We start from the raw sequence: 20,352 nt of genomic DNA, 5'->3' as shown, positions 1-20,352 counted from the left end.
TCTAATCTATTGACTGCCTTAGGTGAAGCAGTGTTACTTTATTAACAATTCTTTGCCTAATAATATAGTTGATTTTTATTTATATTTTATCAGTATACACATTTTGTTTTCTTAAAAAGGTACTTTATCTTACTTTATTTCATTTCATTACGAATATACTGTAAAAAAGCAAATTTTCTTTAGAAGAAAATATGAAATTTTATATTTTTCCCCCAAATGGGGATTAATTTCTTCCCGTTTTTCTTCTTATTGTACAGAGCTAAGGCAGTCAAATCAAGCTGTCCCAACTGATACCACCTTGTATTATTGCATCATGAGATCGACCTATCTCGGCAGCCAGTTCTAAAACGCCCTATCTCAGAAAACTTTTCAAGTACGCCCTACTTCAGAATTTGGTTGAAGAACGCCCTATCTCAGAACATGGATGGGCGTTTTTCAATGAATTATTATTCAAATAAAAAATCAAATTTTATTCATAATTTTTTCTAATTTTGAATGACGAATAAATTTTTATTCTTCATTCAAGCACTTTCAAACGATGAATAAATTTTTGTTCATCATTCAAGTAATTGCAAATAACGAATAAATTTTTATTCATCATTCAAGTAATTTAAAATGATGAATAAATTTTTATTCTGCATTCAAGTAATTTCAAATAACGAATAAGTTTGTATTCATCATTCAAGTAAGTTCGAATGAAAAATAAATTTTCATTCATCATTCAAGTAATACTGAATAACGCACAATTTTTCATATATTCATTCTTTCTTGTTCACAGTACCAGGTAGACGATCATGGTAAATGTTCGTCTCGTAGATACATATTTTTTGTGTATGAAATATTAGAAAATATAATATCAAAATCTACATATATATGTATATAAGCATGAACATAAGTATGCACTTATTTAATTACATTTTAAATGGCTGTGATTACAGAGCTTTGTAAACTTACTTATTACACTGTTTAAAGTATAGGGAGCAAATTTTAACGGAATTCTCATAAACCACACAACATTTTTGTTTATTTTCTTCTTCTTAGTTTTTAAGTTGCCAGTATAAAATTTCCGACAATCGACCTATTATATCATAGCCATATGTTCGTATTTTCATCCGTTTATAAATATTAAACATTAATTGTATTAATTGATATAATAAAATAAGGAACATTTTACTACTACTATTTAATCATCTATATATGTACATATGTACATATATAACACGTATGAAGGGTATGTATGACGTTTTCTTAAAATTTAAGTCCCGTGTAAATATGCAACCCTACGTCATATCGGCGAAATATGCTGCACGTATATTCATGTCACCTAGACCTTCAATCTCTTCAAATTTCATCCAAATCCTTAGAGGTCGCGCACAGAGGTGGCCGCGGTGACATGAAATACCTCAAAAATACTTTTACGTTACAAACTGGGGAATTATTTTATTTTATTGTGAAAGAAAGTCAAAAATGCTCGAATACTCGCGCCAAAAAACTTTTTTAACATTTTAGACTGTCACATTACATTCAAAAATACTGCCGACTTTATTTTCATAGAAAGCTAATCGCTGATTTTTTTGTCGAATAATTTTTTTATTAACTTCAAAGTAATACAAGGCAAGCGAAGAGAAGCAAGTATAATGCAAAAAAATGCTAGTTCTTAAATATAAACCACCCTGTAGTTTCATGTTGTGCTTTTTAAATTTCCGTTAATTTAAAGGTGTCTCAGGATTAAGTGAATTTTAATGTTTGTGAAAAGGAGATTCGTGTTATTATTTATGCTGTCCGATGCCTTAGAATATGTATGACCCAGATATAATAAATAATCTGCGAAACCTGACAAAAAAACACAAAACAGAACAGGTGGTTTGTAGATGTGTGCTTCTCTCAATGGGAAAGGGTTATTTGCATAGAGCGCGGTTACCCACGAACGTGTACGCAGGGTACCGGAGAAGATGTGTATAAAGTTAGCGAAACAACACCAAGCAAAAAATGTCGCATATACCCATGAATTTGCCGTTTTTTGCCGTTTATTAGTTGTGGAAGAAATAATTTTGTCGCTCTGGTATTTATTTAGATATAAGGTGTTTTGCTAACTTTATATAAAGTTAGCGAAGCACCCCTCCAAACTCAAAGACAAACGACTAGGCTTTTTGCCGTTCTAAGATGAGCTAGTTTACTTTTGAAAAAAATAATTTTTTTTAATTTAAAAAAAAGTTTTTTGCAATTCTATTTTTTTTTCAATGTTCAAAAATTTTTAGAAGAAAAGGATAATAACATAATAGAAAAGCAAACCCGGTTTCTTCATATACCACTTTGAAATTTAAACAAACAATAATCACCATGGTTAAAATTCAAAAAAATTAAGAAGCTTCCTTATCACAATTAAACCACCAAATCAAAAACAGTTTAAATGCACAAAACAATTCAAACGGCAAATTATGCAACAAAAAACTTAATTATTTTTATTATTTTTACCAATTTTTAAACCGCTTTCCAAGTGCCTATTTTTTTTAAATAAGGCTGTTTAAACAAAGAACAATTAAACGACAAAATCAAAAATAGTTTTAGTGAACAAAACCAGCCAAACGGCAAATTATGTCACTGAAAAATTAATTGTTTTTATTATTTTTAACCAATTTTAAAACCGCTTTCCAAGTCCCTAATTTTTTTAAATAAGGCGGTTTAAACAAAAAAAAAAGACAAAATCAAAAGCAAATTATGTAACAAAAAAATTAATTGTTTTTATTATTTTTAACCAATTTTAAAACCGCTTTCCAAGTCCCTAATTTTTTTAAATAAGGCGGTTTAAACAAAAAAAAAAGACAAAATCAAAAGCAAATTATGTAACAAAAAAATTAATTGTTTTTATTATTTTTAACCAATTTTTAAATCGTTTCTAAGTCCCTATTTTTTTAAAATAAGGCTGTTTAACCAAAAAACAATTAAACGACAAAAGCAAAAACTGTTTCAGTGCACAAAACAAGCCAAACGGCAAATTATGGCACAAAAAATAATAATTGTTTTTATTATTTTTAACCAAGTTTTAAACCGCTTTCCAAATCCCTATTTTTTTTTAATAAAGCTGTTTAAACAAAAAACAATTAAACGACAAAATTAAAAACATTTCTAGTGAACAAAACAATCCAAATGGTAAATTATGCATCAAAAAAATTAATTGTTTTTAATATTTTTAACAAACTTTTAAACCGCTTTCTAAGTCCCTATTTTTTTTAAATAAGGCGGTTTAAACAAAAAACAAATTCAACGACAAAATCAAAAACAGTTTTAGTGCACAAAACAAGCCAAACGGCAAATTATGTCACAAAAAAACTAATTGCTTTTATTATTTTTAACCAAGTTTTAAACCGCTTTCCAAGACCCTATTTTTTTTAATAAGGCTGTTTAAACAAAAAACAATTAAACGACAAAATCAAAAACAGTTTTAGTGCACAAAACAAGCCAAACGGCAAATTATGTCACAAAAAAACTAATTGCTTTTATTATTTTTAACCAAGTTTTAAACCGCTTTCCAAGACCCTATTTTTTTTAATAAGGCTGTTTAAACAAAAAACAATTAAACGACAAAATCAAAAACACTTTTAGTGCACAAAACAAGCCAAACGGCAAATTATGTCACAAAAAAATTTATTGTTTTTATTATTTTTAATCAAGTTTTAAACCGCTTTCCAAGTCCCTATTTTTTTTAATAAGGCTGTTTAAACAAAAAACAATAAAACGACAAAATCAAAAACATTTTTAGTGCACAAAACAATCCAAACGGCAAATTATGCAGTTAGGTAATATAACAGTTATCGGCGTTGACACAGACCGTGCGATTCATTTAAAAGACATATCTAAGTCGTTTAAAACTTAAAACTTGGTTAAAAATAATACAAACAATTATTTTTTGTTGCATAATTTGCCGTTTGGATTTTTTAGTGCACTAAAAATATTTTTGATTTTGTCGTTAAATTTTTTTTTGTCTAAACAGCCTTAATTAAAAAAAATAGGGACTTGGAAAGCGGTTTAAAAGTTGGTTAAAAATAATAAAAACAATCTTTCTTTTGTGACATAATTTGCCGTTTGGCTTGTTTTGTGCATTAAAACTCTTTTTGATTTTGTCGTTTGACTTGTTTTTTTTTTTGTTTAAACAACCTTATTAAAAAAAAATAGGGACTTTTAAAGCGGTTTAAAACTTGGTTAAAAATAATAAAAACAATCATTTCTTTGTGACATAATTTGCCGTTTGGCTTTTTTGTGCATTAAAACTGTTTTTGATTTTGTCGCTTGATTTGGTTTTTTTTTGTTTAAACAGCCTTATTAAAAAAAAATAGGGACTTGGAAAGCAGTTTAAAAATTGGTTAAAAATAACAAAAACAATTAATTTTTTTGTGACATAATTTGCCGTTTGGCTGGTTTTGTGCACTAAATCTATTTTTGATTTTGTCGTTTAATTGTTTTTTATTTAAACAGCCTTATTAAAAAAAAGAATAGGCACTTGGAAAGCGGTTTGAAAATTAGTTAAAAATAATAAAAATAAATATTTTTTTTGTTGCATAATTTGTCGTTTGATTTGCTTTATGCATTAAAACTGTTTTTGATTTTGTCGTTTAATTGTGATAAGGAAGCTTCTTAATTTTTTGAATTTTAACCATGGTGATCATTGTTTGTTTAAATTTCAAAGAGGTATATAAAGAAACCGTGGTTGCTTTTCTATTACATTATTATCATTTTCTTCTAAAAATTATTGAACATTGACAAAAATAAAATAAAATTATTTTTTTAAAAAGTAAACTAGCTCATCTTAGAACGGCAAAAAACGGCAAATTTTGACATAAAGCCTAGTCGTTTGTCTTTGAGTTTGGAGGGGTGCTTCGCTGACTTTATATAAAGTTAGCAAAACACCTTATATCTAAAAAAATACCAGAGCGACAAAATTATTTTTTCCACAACTAATTAACGGCAAAAAAAACGGCAAATTCATGGGTATGTGCGACATTTTTTGCTTGATGTTGTTTCGCTAACTTTATACACATCCGTAGAAGTGCGTAGAAACATATCGAATCTGCTGTTGATAGAGAGAGAGAGAAGCAGCGTTAACGTCACGGTCATGCGGTTGCAGGGTAGCGTGATTTTAAATCCTTATCGATCTAAAATCCGCTATCAATTAAAAAATATATTTGATTTGTGATTTGGTTTGTTGACCAAATAAAAAATAAAATTTATTTGTGATTGGATTTGTATAGCAAATAAATTTCGTTTGCAATTTTTCAACTAAATAATACTTTTGGTATGCAACGCAAATAAGATATTCAAGTATCTTCCTACTTCCAGTTCTACGAAAATCTTCGGGATTTTTGGGACTAATTCGGGATTTTCGGAATCTTCGGGACTACTTCAAGATTTTTTGTCTATTTCAGTATTATTGATTTTCGGGATTTTCGGAATCTTCGGGACTAATTGGGGATTTTCGAGACTTATTCAGGATTTTCGTAATCTTCGGGACTATTTCGGGATTTTCGGACTATATCGGGGGGATTTTTCGACTATTTCCGGATTTTTGAGACTACTTTAGATTTTCGGGATCCTCAGGACTAATTCGGGATTTTCGGATTCTTCGGGACTACTTCGGGATTTTTTCCCCTTTTCGGGATTCTTGGACTATTGCGGAGTTTTCGAGACAACTATGGGATTTTCGGGATCCTCGAGATTAATTCGGGATTTTCGAGACTTCTTAGGGACTATCGGAATCTTCGGGATTCCTTCGGAACTTCCTTCCTTCCTTTTGAACTATTTCAAGATTTTCGAGGCTACTTTGGGATTTTCGGGATCCTCTGGACAATTCGGGATTTTCGAGATTTTTTAGGTTTCTTCGAAAGAAATCTCGAAAACCTCGAGTAAGTCCCGGAATAGTCTCAAAAATCCCGATATAACCCCGAGAATGTTGAAGTAGTCGCGAAGTTTCCGAAAATCCCGAAAATCAACAAAAAACATCGAAAAAAATGCGTGTGTAAAACCCTACACATGATAGAAGTGAAACTTCTTAAAAAAGATGTGAGTACCAGGTACCTACTCAAGAAACTGGATGTGTAAACATATGTTTACGGTTCGGCAAACCATTAGGCGATTGAGTTACATACATAGGTTTGGTTAGAAATCAAATAATAATTTCATTATTCATCTTATTAATTTTCTGATATACATATAATTTATTTATTCATTATCCGGTAACACCACCTTATATGAATTCGCGCTTCTAGCATCCATAGGACCGGGTTGTAATGGAAGTAATTGTATGTTTAACAAATAAATAAAAATGTTTATAATGCAATCAATAGATCCTTACGAATTCACCATTACCAAGGCACTAAGTAACGTACGCACTTTTGTATGCAAAATGCATTTATTTAAGTTGAAAGAAGAAAAATTCCTTTGTTCGGCATTTGTTCTTACTCGCTTTCTATCTTCCAAGGCGAATTCATATATTCTTATAACGAATTCATATATTCATGTGGTAGCAAGAGTATAAAAACATACAATTACCTTATAAATTAAAAGCATAAGTATCACATGTATGCGTAGTCCACTTCACGAAATCATTTCATCGATCTGAGTAAAAACTAAGTGCATAAACTCTATTTCGCTTTAATTGAAATCATGAAATGGTGGCCATTCATTCAGTTTCTACTAAAACGCATGAAATGATTTCATGAATTGGCCTATGCATAATGGTAGTAAAAGACAGAATGAATTACAACAAACACANTTCGAAAGAAATCTCGAAAACCTCGAGTAAGTCCCGGAATAGTCTCAAAAATCCCGATATAACCCCGAGAATGTTGAAGTAGTCGCGAAGTTTCCGAAAATCCCGAAAATCAACAAAAAACATCGAAAAAAATGCGTGTGTAAAACCCTACACATGATAGAAGTGAAACTTCTTAAAAAAGATGTGAGTACCAGGTACCTACTCAAGAAACTGGATGTGTAAACATATGTTTACGGTTCGGCAAACCATTAGGCGATTGAGTTACATACATAGGTTTGGTTAGAAATCAAATAATAATTTCATTATTCATCTTATTAATTTTCTGATATACATATAATTTATTTATTCATTATCCGGTAACACCACCTTATATGAATTCGCGCTTCTAGCATCCATAGGACCGGGTTGTAATGGAAGTAATTGTATGTTTAACAAATAAATAAAAATGTTTATAATGCAATCAATAGATCCTTACGAATTCACCATTACCAAGGCACTAAGTAACGTACGCACTTTTGTATGCAAAATGCATTTATTTAAGTTGAAAGAAGAAAAATTCCTTTGTTCGGCATTTGTTCTTACTCGCTTTCTATCTTCCAAGGCGAATTCATATATTCTTATAACGAATTCATATATTCATGTGGTAGCAAGAGTATAAAAACATACAATTACCTTATAAATTAAAAGCATAAGTATCACATGTATGCGTAGTCCACTTCACGAAATCATTTCATCGATCTGAGTAAAAACTAAGTGCATAAACTCTATTTCGCTTTAATTGAAATCATGAAATGGTGGCCATTCATTCAGTTTCTACTAAAACGCATGAAATGATTTCATGAATTGGCCTATGCATAATGGTAGTAAAAGACAGAATGAATTACAACAAACACATCCTTTTGACAAAATGCAAGCCGAAAACGTTGGTTCAAATAAATCCGTAATCAAGTTGGACGTTTTGTGCAATCTAGAGCAAAATAACACCAAGTTGAACCAACGGTCGCTACGTTTATGGCTTTCTTTGACCAACTTCGGGCGAAAATTTCAACTGCTCCTGTAATACTACCTTATATAAGTTGGCCTTGCTATCATCCTCACATATGTTCATCAGAGTATACCAACGAAGGACGAGTTAATACAAGGAGATAGCGAGAGCACAAAACTACTTTAGAAAATTACACGCACAATGACAAACATGCAATAATGATAGAATTCAAGATTGCGCCAATCGAGCTGAGAGCAATTGGCCGTGACGTCAAAATATACCAGAATGAGAGAGCAAGACGAACTCGACAAGAAAAAGAGAGAGTATTGCCAAGTTTTGAATTTGAAAAAGCACCAAATTTTTATTGGTGTATTTTATGGACTTTATATGAATACATAATTTTATTGTAAGGATGCCGATTCAAATCAATAAAAATCAATGTTTCTTGCACAACGGTAGATTTCTTCTGGCATGATTGAAGGTGCTGCACATATTTCGTTGTCGTTGTTATGATTGTCACTGAGCCATGATTTTGTATAAATTTTTGTAAAATTGCTTAGCACACTTACGATTGCTATAAGTCTTCAAACTAAAAACATAGGCACCAAAAACGCACCAAGCACAAAGCATAAAAATTTTCGCGTTTTGAATACCCACTAAATTTGGTGTGAAAAGCATGAAGTTGGCAACAGTGAATGTAAATAAAATATATTATGACGCCAGCGATTGGGTGGATGCTGTCAAATCGACGAAGAGAGGGTAAGCGGTCCGCGAATGGTGCGACCTTTATTTTCTGGATCGTGACAAACACGAACAAATGTGCAACAAACACATAATTTTTGACAATCAGTATAGTTCGCGTTTATAGTCCCGTTCCCTAGCTTGCAAGAAGTTGCAAGAATTTACAGGAATTTACCAGAAAGCGTTCCCGTACTCGGTTCTCTGGCTTCTTTTGCCTTTTGACAGTTTTACAGGTTTTAACCCAGAAAAGAGGGGGAACACAACTTATATCAACGAGCAGCTTATTAGATTTCGTTTTCGATTTGTTTTCGTTTGTACTACATATGTGCATATATACATGTACACAAACATATGTACATACACAATAATATGTACATACGTACAAATATATATACAACCATTCAAACATATGTACATACATGATAACATTGCTGTCCATAAGTACATACATATGCCCATCAGTACATCAACGAAGCCCGTTTGCTTCTACATAAATATATCCATACAAACTTATGTACATATGTACGAACGGTTGTTGTTACGTGAAGCACGCTTGCATCATTTATACATATATTGCTTGGTAGCGGCAAAGAGACGTTTTCAGTTTAAAAATTTCACTCCCCATATTTGCGATACCGCCGCCTAAGAAGTTTCACTTCAAAAAAATCGATACCCAAATCAATAAAAAAATCAGTATCCAATTCGATAAAAATATCTGGTGAATTGTAGAGCCTTTTCTACAATTGTAAATCGCTTAACCAAAAAAATCAAAACGCGCGATAAAGGTTTAAATATTTTTATTGGCGACGTCTTCGTTTGTCGAGGTTTTTAGAGTAATTAATTCTTACAGCTAAATAGAATATGCATATAAGCAGAAAATGTAAATTATTTCCGTGGAAATGTACTGCTATTTGACTTTGAATAAATTGAAGGTGAAATGTCGAATGATTCTGTGAAATAGCTAAATTGTACAATGATAAGTGCAAAGAGTATGATGGAGAAGTTGTACTTGTACATACATACATAGGTATGTAAGTATGTGAGTATGTATGTACATATGTACAAACATATGCACATGCATATGCATGGTAAATATGCTGCAGCGACAAACAAAAACGATGACGAATGTGCGAAGACAGTGGGGATAGAAAAAACTGGAGCTCCAACGAAGACAATAGCTACATATGTAAGTCAGCGATGCTAGCGACGACAACAACAACTGCAAAGATTTGATGTGTAATGTGTGCGTGCGATGAGGGGGTGTGAATGCAAATTCGATGATAGCGACGTTAACTGGAAATGCAGGTGCGGCGACGATGAATTAGTAAGGAGGGGCGTGAACATACTCCCCCCTTGAAAGCATGGCTTTCAATGTGACTCAGCTAAACTCGAGTTGTCAATTGGTAGTTTACATACCCTTGCTATTGCCCGTTTATAGACGCCATCTGCTGTTTTAACTTCTACCACCCTAACTCTGCCATCGTCACCTGGCACAGTAGCTATAATGCGACCCATGGCCCATTTAAGTGGTGGTAAAGAGTCCTCCTTTAGTAGCACTAGGTCATTTACTTCAATATTGGGTGAGGCAGTGTTCCACTTCGAACGTTTTTGTAGCTCCTTTAGATAATCTTGCTGCCAACGATGCCAGAACTGCTGTTGAATATATTGGACGTGTTGATAGCGGCCTAACATAGTTGAGCTGGCAGTTGTTGATGGTTCAGGAATGGTGAGAAGAGATCGGCCGATGAGGAAGTGACCCGGCGTAAGTGGGCGAAGATCATTAGGGTCACTGGATATTGGAGTTAGCGGTCGACTGTTTATTATTGCCTCTGCTTGGCAGATGACGGTGTGGAGTTCGTCGTGTGATAGCACGTTGATGCCGATAGCGCGACGCAAATGGTATTTGGCAAGTTTCACCGCGCTCTCCCACAGGCCACCAAAGTGTGGTGACCTTGGTGGAATAAATTTCCATTCGATCCCTTCGTTTCTGCAGAAATCCTCCACGCGTTCTATGTGTGCTTGTGCTTTAAATGACTGAAGCAGTTCCCGTAACTCTCGGTTTGCTCCAATGAAATTTGTTGCGTTGTCTGAGACAATAACGCGACACTTTCCACGCCTAGCTATAAAACGCTTGAGTGTCGCGATGAAAGCGGCGGTCGTCAGGTCAGGAGCAATCTCCAAATGCACAGCCTTTGTAGTGAAGCAGATAAAAACTGCGATGTACACCTTAATTGGTGAACGGCCTCTAATTCTTTGAGTAACTGATAGGGGACCACAGTAGTCTACACCTGTAGTTTCAAACGGGTACGATGCTGTAACTCGGCTTGCAGGCAATGCACCCATGATCTGCTCTGTCACGACTGGACGATGTCGGTAGCACATAATACATTTATGAATAACTTGCCTGATAATTGTTCGTGCGCCGATGACCCAGAACTTGTCTCGAAGAATGTTCAATAGTGTTTGAACACCAGCATGAAGATTTGTGCGATGTACATGCGTTACAAGGGTGCGTACGAAGGGATGGGAATGGGGAAGCACGATTGGATGTTTGGCGTTGAAGCTCAGGGTCGAGTTTTTTAGTCTTCCTCCAACTCGCATTAGTTGGTTATGCATAAACGGTGACAGCGAAGCAAGTTTAGAATTTTTATTTATGGGGTGGTTTTTTAGGAGTTTAAAATATTCATTAGGGAAGTGTACTTGCCGAATTCTTCTGCATACTAGTTCAAGTGTGTCAGCTATTTCTTCGGGTGTGATAGAATATCCACGCACCTTCGTGATGAAACGCTTTACATACGTGAAGATACGCAGAAATTTGTTATAGCTGTTTATGTACTTGTTTTCCGCAATAATATCTACTTCACGTTCGACGACTAATACCACTCGTTGCCTGCGATGCTCAGGAACATCTGGTTCAGCGGCTAATGACGATCTTGGCCACTCTCCTTGACCAAGCTTCAAAAACGGAGGGCCCTGAAACCAGAGTTGATTTTTCCGGATGCAAGCCACTGTTGTGCCACGAGAAATAATATCAGCGGGGTTCATTTCAGATGGTACATGGTGCCATTTGTACTGGGATGTCAACTGTTGGATTTTGGAGACACGATTGGCCACAAATACTGTCCACCGACTCGGCTCCCCTCGAATCCAACACAATGCAATCAATGAGTCGGTCCAGCAGTGAATGTTGTTCAAGTTAGGTGAAAATATTGCGACAACCGATTGTAGAAGCTCGGCCAATAGCAATGCCGCGCACAGCTCCAGCCGAGGTAGACTAACTTGCTTCGTTGGTGCCAAACGAGATTTTGCACATAGCAGGGCGGACGATGTCTCTTTCTCCATGCGCGTCACAAGGTAAATGCAAGCGCCATAAGCTCTGGTACTAGCATCTGCAAAAGCGTGGATTTCAGTTGTGTTAGTTATTGGAACATACCTTGGTATTTGAATGTTGTTAATGAGGCACAAATGATCCTGAAACGCGCGCCACTGAGTATAAATGTCTTGAGGCACGCTTTCGTCCCAATCTAGCTTCAGCTCCCACAGCTGTTGCATCAGGATTTTGCCAGAGACGATGAGAGGGTTAAGCAAACCAAGCGGATCAAACAAGGCAGCTATCTGTGATAATATGGAACGCTTGGTTGTTTTACGCGATACTGGTGCCATTGTAGCAGAAGAAAAAGTCATCTGTAGAAGGAGACCACCTTAGGCCAAGAGTTTTTATGTAATCTGTGTCGTCTAGGTTGATGATTTTTTCTCTGTCGTCTAATGGCACGTCATCAATGATATCCATGTTATTTGCAGCAAATGTGCGTAGAGGAAATCCCGCCCGTTCAAGCATGGCCGTAACTTGCCGTTTGATTTCAATGACCGTGTCAACAGTAGGAGCTCCGGTCATTAGGTTATCAACGTAGAAGTCCTTGAGGGTAATGGCTGATCCTATTGGAAACTCCTCGGCCTCCGTTTAAGCCGCTTCCAGCAGGCATTTCGTGGCAAGATAGGGCGCGCAGCTCGTCCCATATGTAACCGTCTGCAACTGGTACATCTTCACGGGAGCTTGTGGCGAATCGCGCCACAAAATACATTGCCATGGCGCATCAGCATTGTTAACCGGCACCTGCCGGTACATTTTTGCGATGTCGGCTATCAAAACGTATTTGTGACTTCGAAATCGAATTAGAATCGTGAAGATGTCATCTTGAAGCGTAGGGCCTACTCGAAGCATGTCGTTCAATGATTTTCCACTTGAAGTTTGGCACGACGCGTCAAACACATCGCGTAGTTTTGTGGTGCTGCTGTCAGTCTTCATAACACAATGATGGGGAATGAAATTTCTGCCTTGTTTGCCGTTCTCGACAATTTTCATGTGCTGCATCTGCTCGTACTCATGTACAAACTCGCGATAACTCTTTAGAAGTGAGGGATTCTTTAGTAATTTGTATTTAAGCGCTACTAACCTTCGATACGCTATGTCGTAAGATTGGCCTAGCGTAACTGGATCCTCCTTGAAAGGGAGGCGAACTATGAACTTGCCGCTAACCGGGCACCTTGTCGTAGTGAGCTTGAAGAATTTCTCGCAAGCCAGTTCGTTGTCTGAGAGAATTTTTTGTGGACTGTTGTAGCCTTCAATTGTCCAAAATCTCTCCATCAGGTTATCCAATGGTAATTGATTGTCCACAGCTATGAACGTTTCATACGTAGGCAATGTTGACAACGATGTGAATGATGGAGATGAATTTGTAGTGTGCGATGAATCTGTTGGAGCTGTACCGGAAACAATCCACCCTAATTTGGTCTTCTGAAAGCTGATGTGTCTTTGTCGATGTGGCACCTAAGCCTAAAACTTCATTGCTTCGCTTGGTACGTGGTAGACGTAGGTGTTGTGCAATATGCTCTGTGATGAAATTCAGCTGTGACCCTGAGTCTAAAAGTGCGCGAACAATGAGGGACGATCCCGATGAATTGCACAGGCGAATACGAGCCGTAGCAAGGATGACATCACCGTGAACCTGCTCGGCTTTTATGGCTACTTGCTTGCACTTCGCGTTTTCCGGGCCACTGGTGTTGTTGCTGGTACTATTTGGAACATCTTCGTTTCCATACGTTCTGTGTAGCAATGTATGGTGACTTACGCGACATTGCTGACACCTACGACTGGATGGACAGTTGCTTGAAGTGTGGTTCTTACCCAAGCAATTCAAACATAGGTCAAGACGCTTCACAAGGAGATATCTATTAAACGGACCCATGGTCATGAACTTTTCACAATTAAACGGGCGGTGGTGAGGGCTATTATCACACAGCAGGCACCTTGGAGTTGAATTCACAGCTGCCAAGGCATACTTGTTATTCGTTGTTGTTTTATTTGAATGTGTTTTTCACAGAGGTTGACGACTGGTTGGCTGGTTTGTTGATTTCAAGCATGTTGAATGTCTGACAGCGACGCTCAAGAAATGTAGCGAGGTCTGCCCAAGTTGGTATCTGTAAGGGTGATGAGCTTCTGCAATTCCACTTGATGGCCACTTCTTCTTCCCATTTTGTGCGAGTAGATGAATCTAGCTTGCTTGTTATCACGTGTAACAAAACTGCTTCACCGATTTGTTCCGAAGACGCTAGCGACTGCATGGCCCGAAGATTGACATTAATGGTGTCGATGAAGTTGCGAAGCGATGAGGTATTCGATGACGACAAATTCGAGAGGTCGCAAATTTGCTGCATATGTGACTGGGAGATTAACCGGCTGTTGTTGAACCGACTGATTATGAGCTCCAGCGCTGCATTGTAGTTGTTGTTTGTTACTTCGAGTGATTGTATGAGTCGCGAGGCTTCGTCAGTGAGGCACGACCGTAAGTACTGAAATTTTTCAACCTCTGTCAAGTCTTTGTTGTTGTGCACAAGTGTGGTGAAGACATTGTAGAAGTCCAACCACTGCGACTGCTTCCCGCTGAATTTCGTTAACTGCAATTTCGGAAAATTGATGCGATGTGTGGGTTGGCGCTCCACATGTGTGCTGCTCATATGACTCAAAGGTTGGATTCTTTCAACATAGAATTCGAGAATTGCAGCCTTCGCCTCGACATAACTCTCTTCAAGAATCCCACGATGATTTTCGTTTAGTTGAGATTCATCAAGCTCTTCTAATTGTGTTTGAAATGTGTCCAGCGCACTGTATTGGCGCTCTACCAAGTCCAATTTCGCCGTAAGTTGACGCAACGACGAAGTTTCTCCATCGATAACACCGAGATGCAGCGAACGCAAGCGTGTTAAAAGATTTTCACGCTGATGAATTTTTATTCGTATGTTGCGGGGAATACCTGTTGCTTCTCGCTCTGCTTCGCTGGCGTTGGATGATGCTAAGGAGGCGCCATCATCCACTTGGATTGTCTCAGATTCCATTATGCAAATTTTGTCCGAGATAAATGTTTAAAAAATTTAAATTTTTATGAACCGAATCTAGTCCTCGAGATCCGGCTCGAAGGACCGTGGTGAATTGTAGAGCCTTTTCTACAACTGTAAATCGCTTAACCAAAAAAATCAAAACGCGCTATAAAGGTTTAAATATTTTTATTGGCGACGTCTTCATTTGTCGAGGTTTTTAGAGTAATTAATTCTTACAGCTAAATAGAATATGCATATAAGCAGAAAATTTAAAATATTTCCGTGGAAATGTCCTGCTATTTGACTTTGAATAAATTGAAGGTGAAATGTCGAATGATTCTGTGAAATAGCTAAATTGTACAATGATAAGTGCAAAGAGTATGATGGAGAAGTTGTACTTGTACATACATACATAGGTATGTAAGTATGTGAGTATGTATGTACATATGTACAAACATATGCACATGCATATGCATGGTAAATATGCTGCAGCGACAAACAAAAACGATGACGAATGTGCGAAGACAGTGGGGATAGAAAAAACTGGAGCTCCAACGAAGACAATAGCTACATATGTAAGTCAGCGATGCTAGCGACGGCAACAACAACTGCAAAGATGTGATGTGTAATGAGTGCGTGCGATGAGGGGGTGTGAATGCAAATTCGATGATAGCGACGTTAACTGGAAATGCAGGTGCGGCGACGATGAATTAGTAAGGAGGGGCGTGAACAATATCGATAATAAAATCGATACCCAAATTTATTACAAAACCGATAACAAAATCGATAAAAATATCTATAGGTTAGTTTAGGTTATCTCGGATGCCATTATCTCTCAGGAAAAGGGCACACTTAGTCCACCGTGGGCCCGTTGTGATGCCGTATTAGAGACATGTCCCTGCTCTTACCCTAGAAATGGAACCACTTCGTAGCTCTGATGAAGCGCACACTGGCTGAATCTAGTTCGGCCAGACATTCAAAAGAAGGAGGAACGAGCATCGACGAGCTCTCGGCAGAGAGCAAACCCATTCTAGTGGCGTGGGTTCCCATGAGGCAATGCCCTGTGAGAACTCCAATAACATGTCGCAGCAGTGGTCGCTCCAAGTAGAGGAGAGGGCGAAATTTACGCTTGTCCAGCTTAGGCCAGATATGTTTTGCTATCCTACAATTAGGCTCCTCAGAGCATCTTATTAGCCCGTTCGACAAAGTTATTCTCCAGCCAGAGCTTGCAAGAAGATAGCGGAATGCCCGCATTACGAGCTGTACTGATTGTAGACAACAAGGTTCCTTTCCCTCGCTAGTTCATCTGCAGTACAGTACAGTTAAGTGCCTTAGTATCCGCTTGGCTGTCAGAAAAGATTGTCACTGCCTTCTGATTAATCAGAGAATCGATCAGGCAACTTGCAGCTTCATTTATTGCTGTTAGTTCAGCCTGAAAAACGCTACATAGATCTGGCAGACGAAAACTAAGCCTAAGTTAGAGTCCTTGCGAGGATACCCCACTTCCTACCGTAAGATCCAACGTGGAGCCATCAGTGTGGGTGCCACCAAACTGCTGCGCCGTAGAACAGAATGGGATGCACAACCTCTATGTACATCCAGTTCACAATGTGAGGCTTCAGTCCCATTTTTCCCTATCGCCGATTTACAGTCATACATAGAAGTTATAGCTTTCTTGCAATGCTCTTCTTTACTGCGCCGCCAAGTTAACTTTCTGTCAAGGATAACGCCCAGATATATAACCTCCTGCGAGAAAAACAGTGCCACACCGTTCAAGGAAAAAGGTTGTAGCCGGACAGCTGTCGTTTCCTTTGAAAAGAGAACCATGCCCGCTTTTGCCGGATTGACACTAAGTCCTGCTTGTTTGTACCAGGTATCTACGACGCGTTAGGCGCATCGGCGTAAGCAATGACTTGGCAACCTGTACCTTGCAACCCTGACAGCAGGGTATCCACCGTTAGATTCCAAAGAAGTGGGGAGAGAAAACCGCCTTGTGGGGTCCCGCGCCTTGCATATCTTGTTAAAGATACCTCCCCCATATCCGAATAAATAGCTCTACTGCCTAACAGGCTAACCTAATATTCGCGGCTTGCGTTTTGGTATGCATGCCGTCGAATTTGTTTTTTTGCGTCACCCTAAATTGACTTGCATGCGTTTGCATTTGATTTCATTGAGCGAAACGTCAAATCAAAATGTCACGCAGAACAAAAATTGGAAATTGAGTTAGCTTCATACGCACGCCGTTCAATTTCGGTTGATCTCATACAAGTTGCATGTGCATGAGAAATTTTTGACAATAAATTGGCGGCGTGCGTGAATATTAGGTTAGCCTGTAAGACGCGATGAATAAACTCGGCCGTAGGGTGATCCTGCTCAAGGCGAGTTAGGGCTTGAAGAACCGCCCCCGGGAGAACATTATTGAAGGCATAAACTCCTTAAAAGCGAGGGCCTTTGCAGTGCAAAGCTGTATCCACAGATCTACCTCTCTAGTAGGCGTGTTGACATCGAGAGAGGTTAACGAGTCTAGAAGTATTTACAGAAGCTTGAGAAAGAAAGGAATAAGGCTTATCAGTCGAAAGTCGCTTGGTTTAATGTGGGAAGGTCTACCTCCCTTGGTAATAAACACAACTTTCGCCATGGTCCAGCGTTTGGATATGAAACTAAGTTTAAGACAAGCCTTTTAGATACGGTGACCATAAGTATGGATTGAAAATGCAGGACAATTTTTCAAATATATACCTACATAGTATACAAATAACTAAACAGTATATGTATATTTATAATTCTAAATTCTTAATCCATTTTAACTTTAAATATCAATCACGTTTTCTTCATCGGTATTAATCTTTTTTAAATGAATATTTATAAAAGTATTATTATAAATAATTACAATGCTTATACGAAAAGTGAACATCTTTAAAAGATAATTTTATTAGCAATCTTTGAGTCGTTCAACACGAAAACAATACCCATTTTTTTCAAAGAAGCGTTTTCGAAATATTTATTTGTCAAAAATCGACGTCACGAATCGACGAAACGATCTACAGTTACAAAGGTATTTGTGTGCCCTTCACAATAATATGTAATTTGCGCTTCATCTACATTTAGCCCGATTTTCATTATCTTATGCTCAAAATTTATTGTAATGATATATCTTTTTTATCGAATTTGAAAAAATAAAAAAATAATAATCAAATAAAACTGTATAGTTCATTTGAAATCCTTTGACGTCAAAATACAAAATGGGCGCCTGTAGCACTAATAATTTTCATTGAAATCAGCACAACTTATATATTTTGGTAAGATGCACATCAATACCTGTCGAATTGTAAGTCGCTCACGTTGATTGGGAGATTTATTCATGAGATATTGAAGAAAAGCTCCGAAAAGTACCAAAAAACACTTTTCTGAAAAAATCCATCCATGTCCGTAAATTATAAAATATCGAATAAAATGCGGGACAAACGCAGGACACTTGGAAAAACTACACAGGACCGACCTTTGAATAAGAATAGATTAAGACAAGTATCGAATATAAAGCGTCAGAAGCTGGCTGAAGTTGGGCACGGAAAATACCATCCATGCCTGGAAATTTGTAGGGATGGAAGGACCTTATGGTCCAGTTTACCCTCTTTACATCAGTAGGTTCCGCAGTACACCCTGGAAGGTGCGCGTTCATTAGGACTTCAAGCAATTCCTCACGAGATGACGTTCAGTCACCATTTGGTTTCTGAACATACATGGGGTTAGTTGGACTTTTCGCAAGCACCTTCCGCAGGCAATTGCCCTCCGACTGACCCTCTATATTATCACAGTAGTCCTTCCACGAGTCCTTTTGGGCTTTTCTGGTGGCACCTTTAAATTTCTTCAGGGCTACCTTGTATGCAGTCCAACAACCATCGCGCTTTGCCGCATTAAAGAGTTTCCCGCTTTCCTTCCTTAGAGAGGCGATTTCTTTGCTCCACATCGCGGAAGTACAAGTAGACAGGAAGCAGGGAAGGCCGAATTACAGGCTTCGGTAATGCAATCAACGGCTTCCTAAATTTGTTCCGATGAGCCGAAATCACCGAGAGAAGCAAGGTTTGCGAGAGAATGTTCCGCTTCATCAGGTGGTGACAGTGAGCTTAGCTTACTGAGAGAAGCACCATTGAGCAGATACTCCGAGGGTACCTTCCTAAACTTAGTCCAGTCAGTACGTCTTTTATTTCTGTAAGCGGGTGGGGCCGGAAGTTCAAAGGAGATTATAAATGAGAGATACATGTGATTAGAGAATGAATGGTCGTTCAGTATCCTCCTCTCTCTAATACTCTCAAAGAAAGAGCTAGACGTTGAGATAATATCTAATACCTTCTTCCTTTTTGTGGTAACAAAAGTCGGTTTATCACCAATATTACAGATGGCTAGATTATGTAATAGTATAAAATCAAGTAACAACTCACCCCTGGGGTTTATGACGGTAGATCCTCAAACCGTGTGATGCGCATTTGCATCGGCTCCGATAACTATGGGAAACTTCCTCGAGTTGGCCTCTTTCACCACATCCAGTAACGGAGCGGAGCGGCAGTCTAGGCGATCGTAGGCCTTGTAGGTACTGACCAGCCAGAGTGTCGTGGATTGGCTTTCCACAGAGATGCCAACCTTATCTTCATCGCTGAACTGTGTGTAAATTATACGAAATAAATTTTTTGATTAATATACATGCTCTGATCTTACCTGCCATAGGGGCCATCACTATGTGGTAAGCACCAGAGTTGAGTCCACAAACCCTGTGATTAACAGCGGAGGGCTCCTGGACAAAAACTAGCTCCCCTTTATCACTGAGGTAGAGGAACAGAGCTGCAGAAGCTGCTTTAGAGTGATGAAGGTTTATTTGTAGAACCTTCATCCACAGTAGCGTGGGCCGAAAATCCGCCTTTTTAGAATTTTGATTTGTAATAACAAAAATATGGTTCAATATGCTCTAAAAACAATCTGTGTGAAATATGACAATTTTTGGTCAATTTCTTAGGCTCGCCCAAGACCATAAAAGTTCAATATGGCCAAAAAATAAAAATTAATAAATAAATTAAGTAATACATTTTTTTACTAAAATTGCAATAATCTTACTTTAGAAGTCCTACATAATTAGGTATATGGACCTTTTTGTAGAGAATCGAAGTTAGCTAAGAAAAATTTTTTTTTAGTACTTGAACTTTGATGGACTTGGACGAGCCTAGGATATTGACCAAAAACTTTAACATTTAACACAGATATTTCTTAGAGCATAATGAACCATATTTTTGCTATTACCAATCAAAATTCTAAAAAAGCGGATTTTCGGCCGGGGCACCGAAATTGCGCATATGGAAACTGTGCATTTAGACATTATTTCGGCACCCTGAAATTGTGCATATGGAAACTGTGCATACGAAATAATGCATATGAAAAAAACCGAAATAATGCATACGAAAAAAACCGAAATAATGCATATATGCACAGTTTCGGT

General features: G+C 37.5%; 3 protein-coding genes across 3 annotated transcripts; all 3 read right to left on the bottom strand.

The window, feature by feature from the left end:
* Positions 1 to 9,908: 9,908 nt before the first annotated feature.
* LOC108362932 (uncharacterized) lies at positions 9,909 to 12,155 on the bottom strand (the record flags this gene model as incomplete). Its single annotated transcript, XM_017616089.1, has 1 exon — positions 9,909 to 12,155. A coding segment is annotated over exon 1 (2,247 nt), but the record flags the coding sequence as incomplete, so codon positions are not given.
* A 298-nt stretch (positions 12,156 to 12,453) lies between these two features.
* LOC108362931 (uncharacterized) lies at positions 12,454 to 13,738 on the bottom strand. The gene is made up of 2 exons (XM_017616088.1): positions 13,321 to 13,738; positions 12,454 to 13,253 (listed from the first exon to the last, which is right to left on the bottom strand). The coding sequence occupies exons 1-2, from the start codon at positions 13,736 to 13,738 to the stop codon at positions 12,454 to 12,456; spliced, it is 1,218 nt and encodes a 405-aa protein (XP_017471577.1).
* Positions 13,739 to 13,850: 112 nt separating this feature from the next.
* On the bottom strand, positions 13,851 to 14,885 carry LOC108362929 (uncharacterized). The gene has a single exon (XM_017616087.1). The coding sequence runs from the start codon at positions 14,883 to 14,885 to the stop codon at positions 13,851 to 13,853; it is 1,035 nt and encodes a 344-aa protein (XP_017471576.1).
* Positions 14,886 to 20,352: the final 5,467 nt, after the last annotated feature.

Source organism: Rhagoletis zephyria, unplaced genomic scaffold (genome assembly GCF_001687245.7).
Source record: "Rhagoletis zephyria isolate East Lansing unplaced genomic scaffold, Rhagoletis_zephyria_1.1 Rzeph_scaffold_01147, whole genome shotgun sequence".
Classification (NCBI taxonomy): domain Eukaryota; kingdom Metazoa; phylum Arthropoda; class Insecta; order Diptera; family Tephritidae; genus Rhagoletis; species Rhagoletis zephyria.
The sequence above is the reverse complement of the archived record's forward strand: the minus strand, read 5'-3'. Positions and strand labels throughout refer to the sequence as shown.

Excerpts from the sequence above, each read along its gene's own strand:
- LOC108362931 (XM_017616088.1), bottom strand. The coding sequence starts at position 13,738 with ATGGGTCCGTTTAATAGATATCTCCTTGTGAAGCGTCTTGACCTATGT. Across the intron at positions 13,254-13,320 it reads CAATGAAGTTTTAGGCTTAG|CTCCAACAGATTCATCGCAC; the intron begins GTGCCACATCGA and ends TTTCCGGTACAG.
- LOC108362929 (XM_017616087.1), bottom strand. The coding sequence starts at position 14,885 with ATGGAATCTGAGACAATCCAAGTGGATGATGGCGCCTCCTTAGCATCA.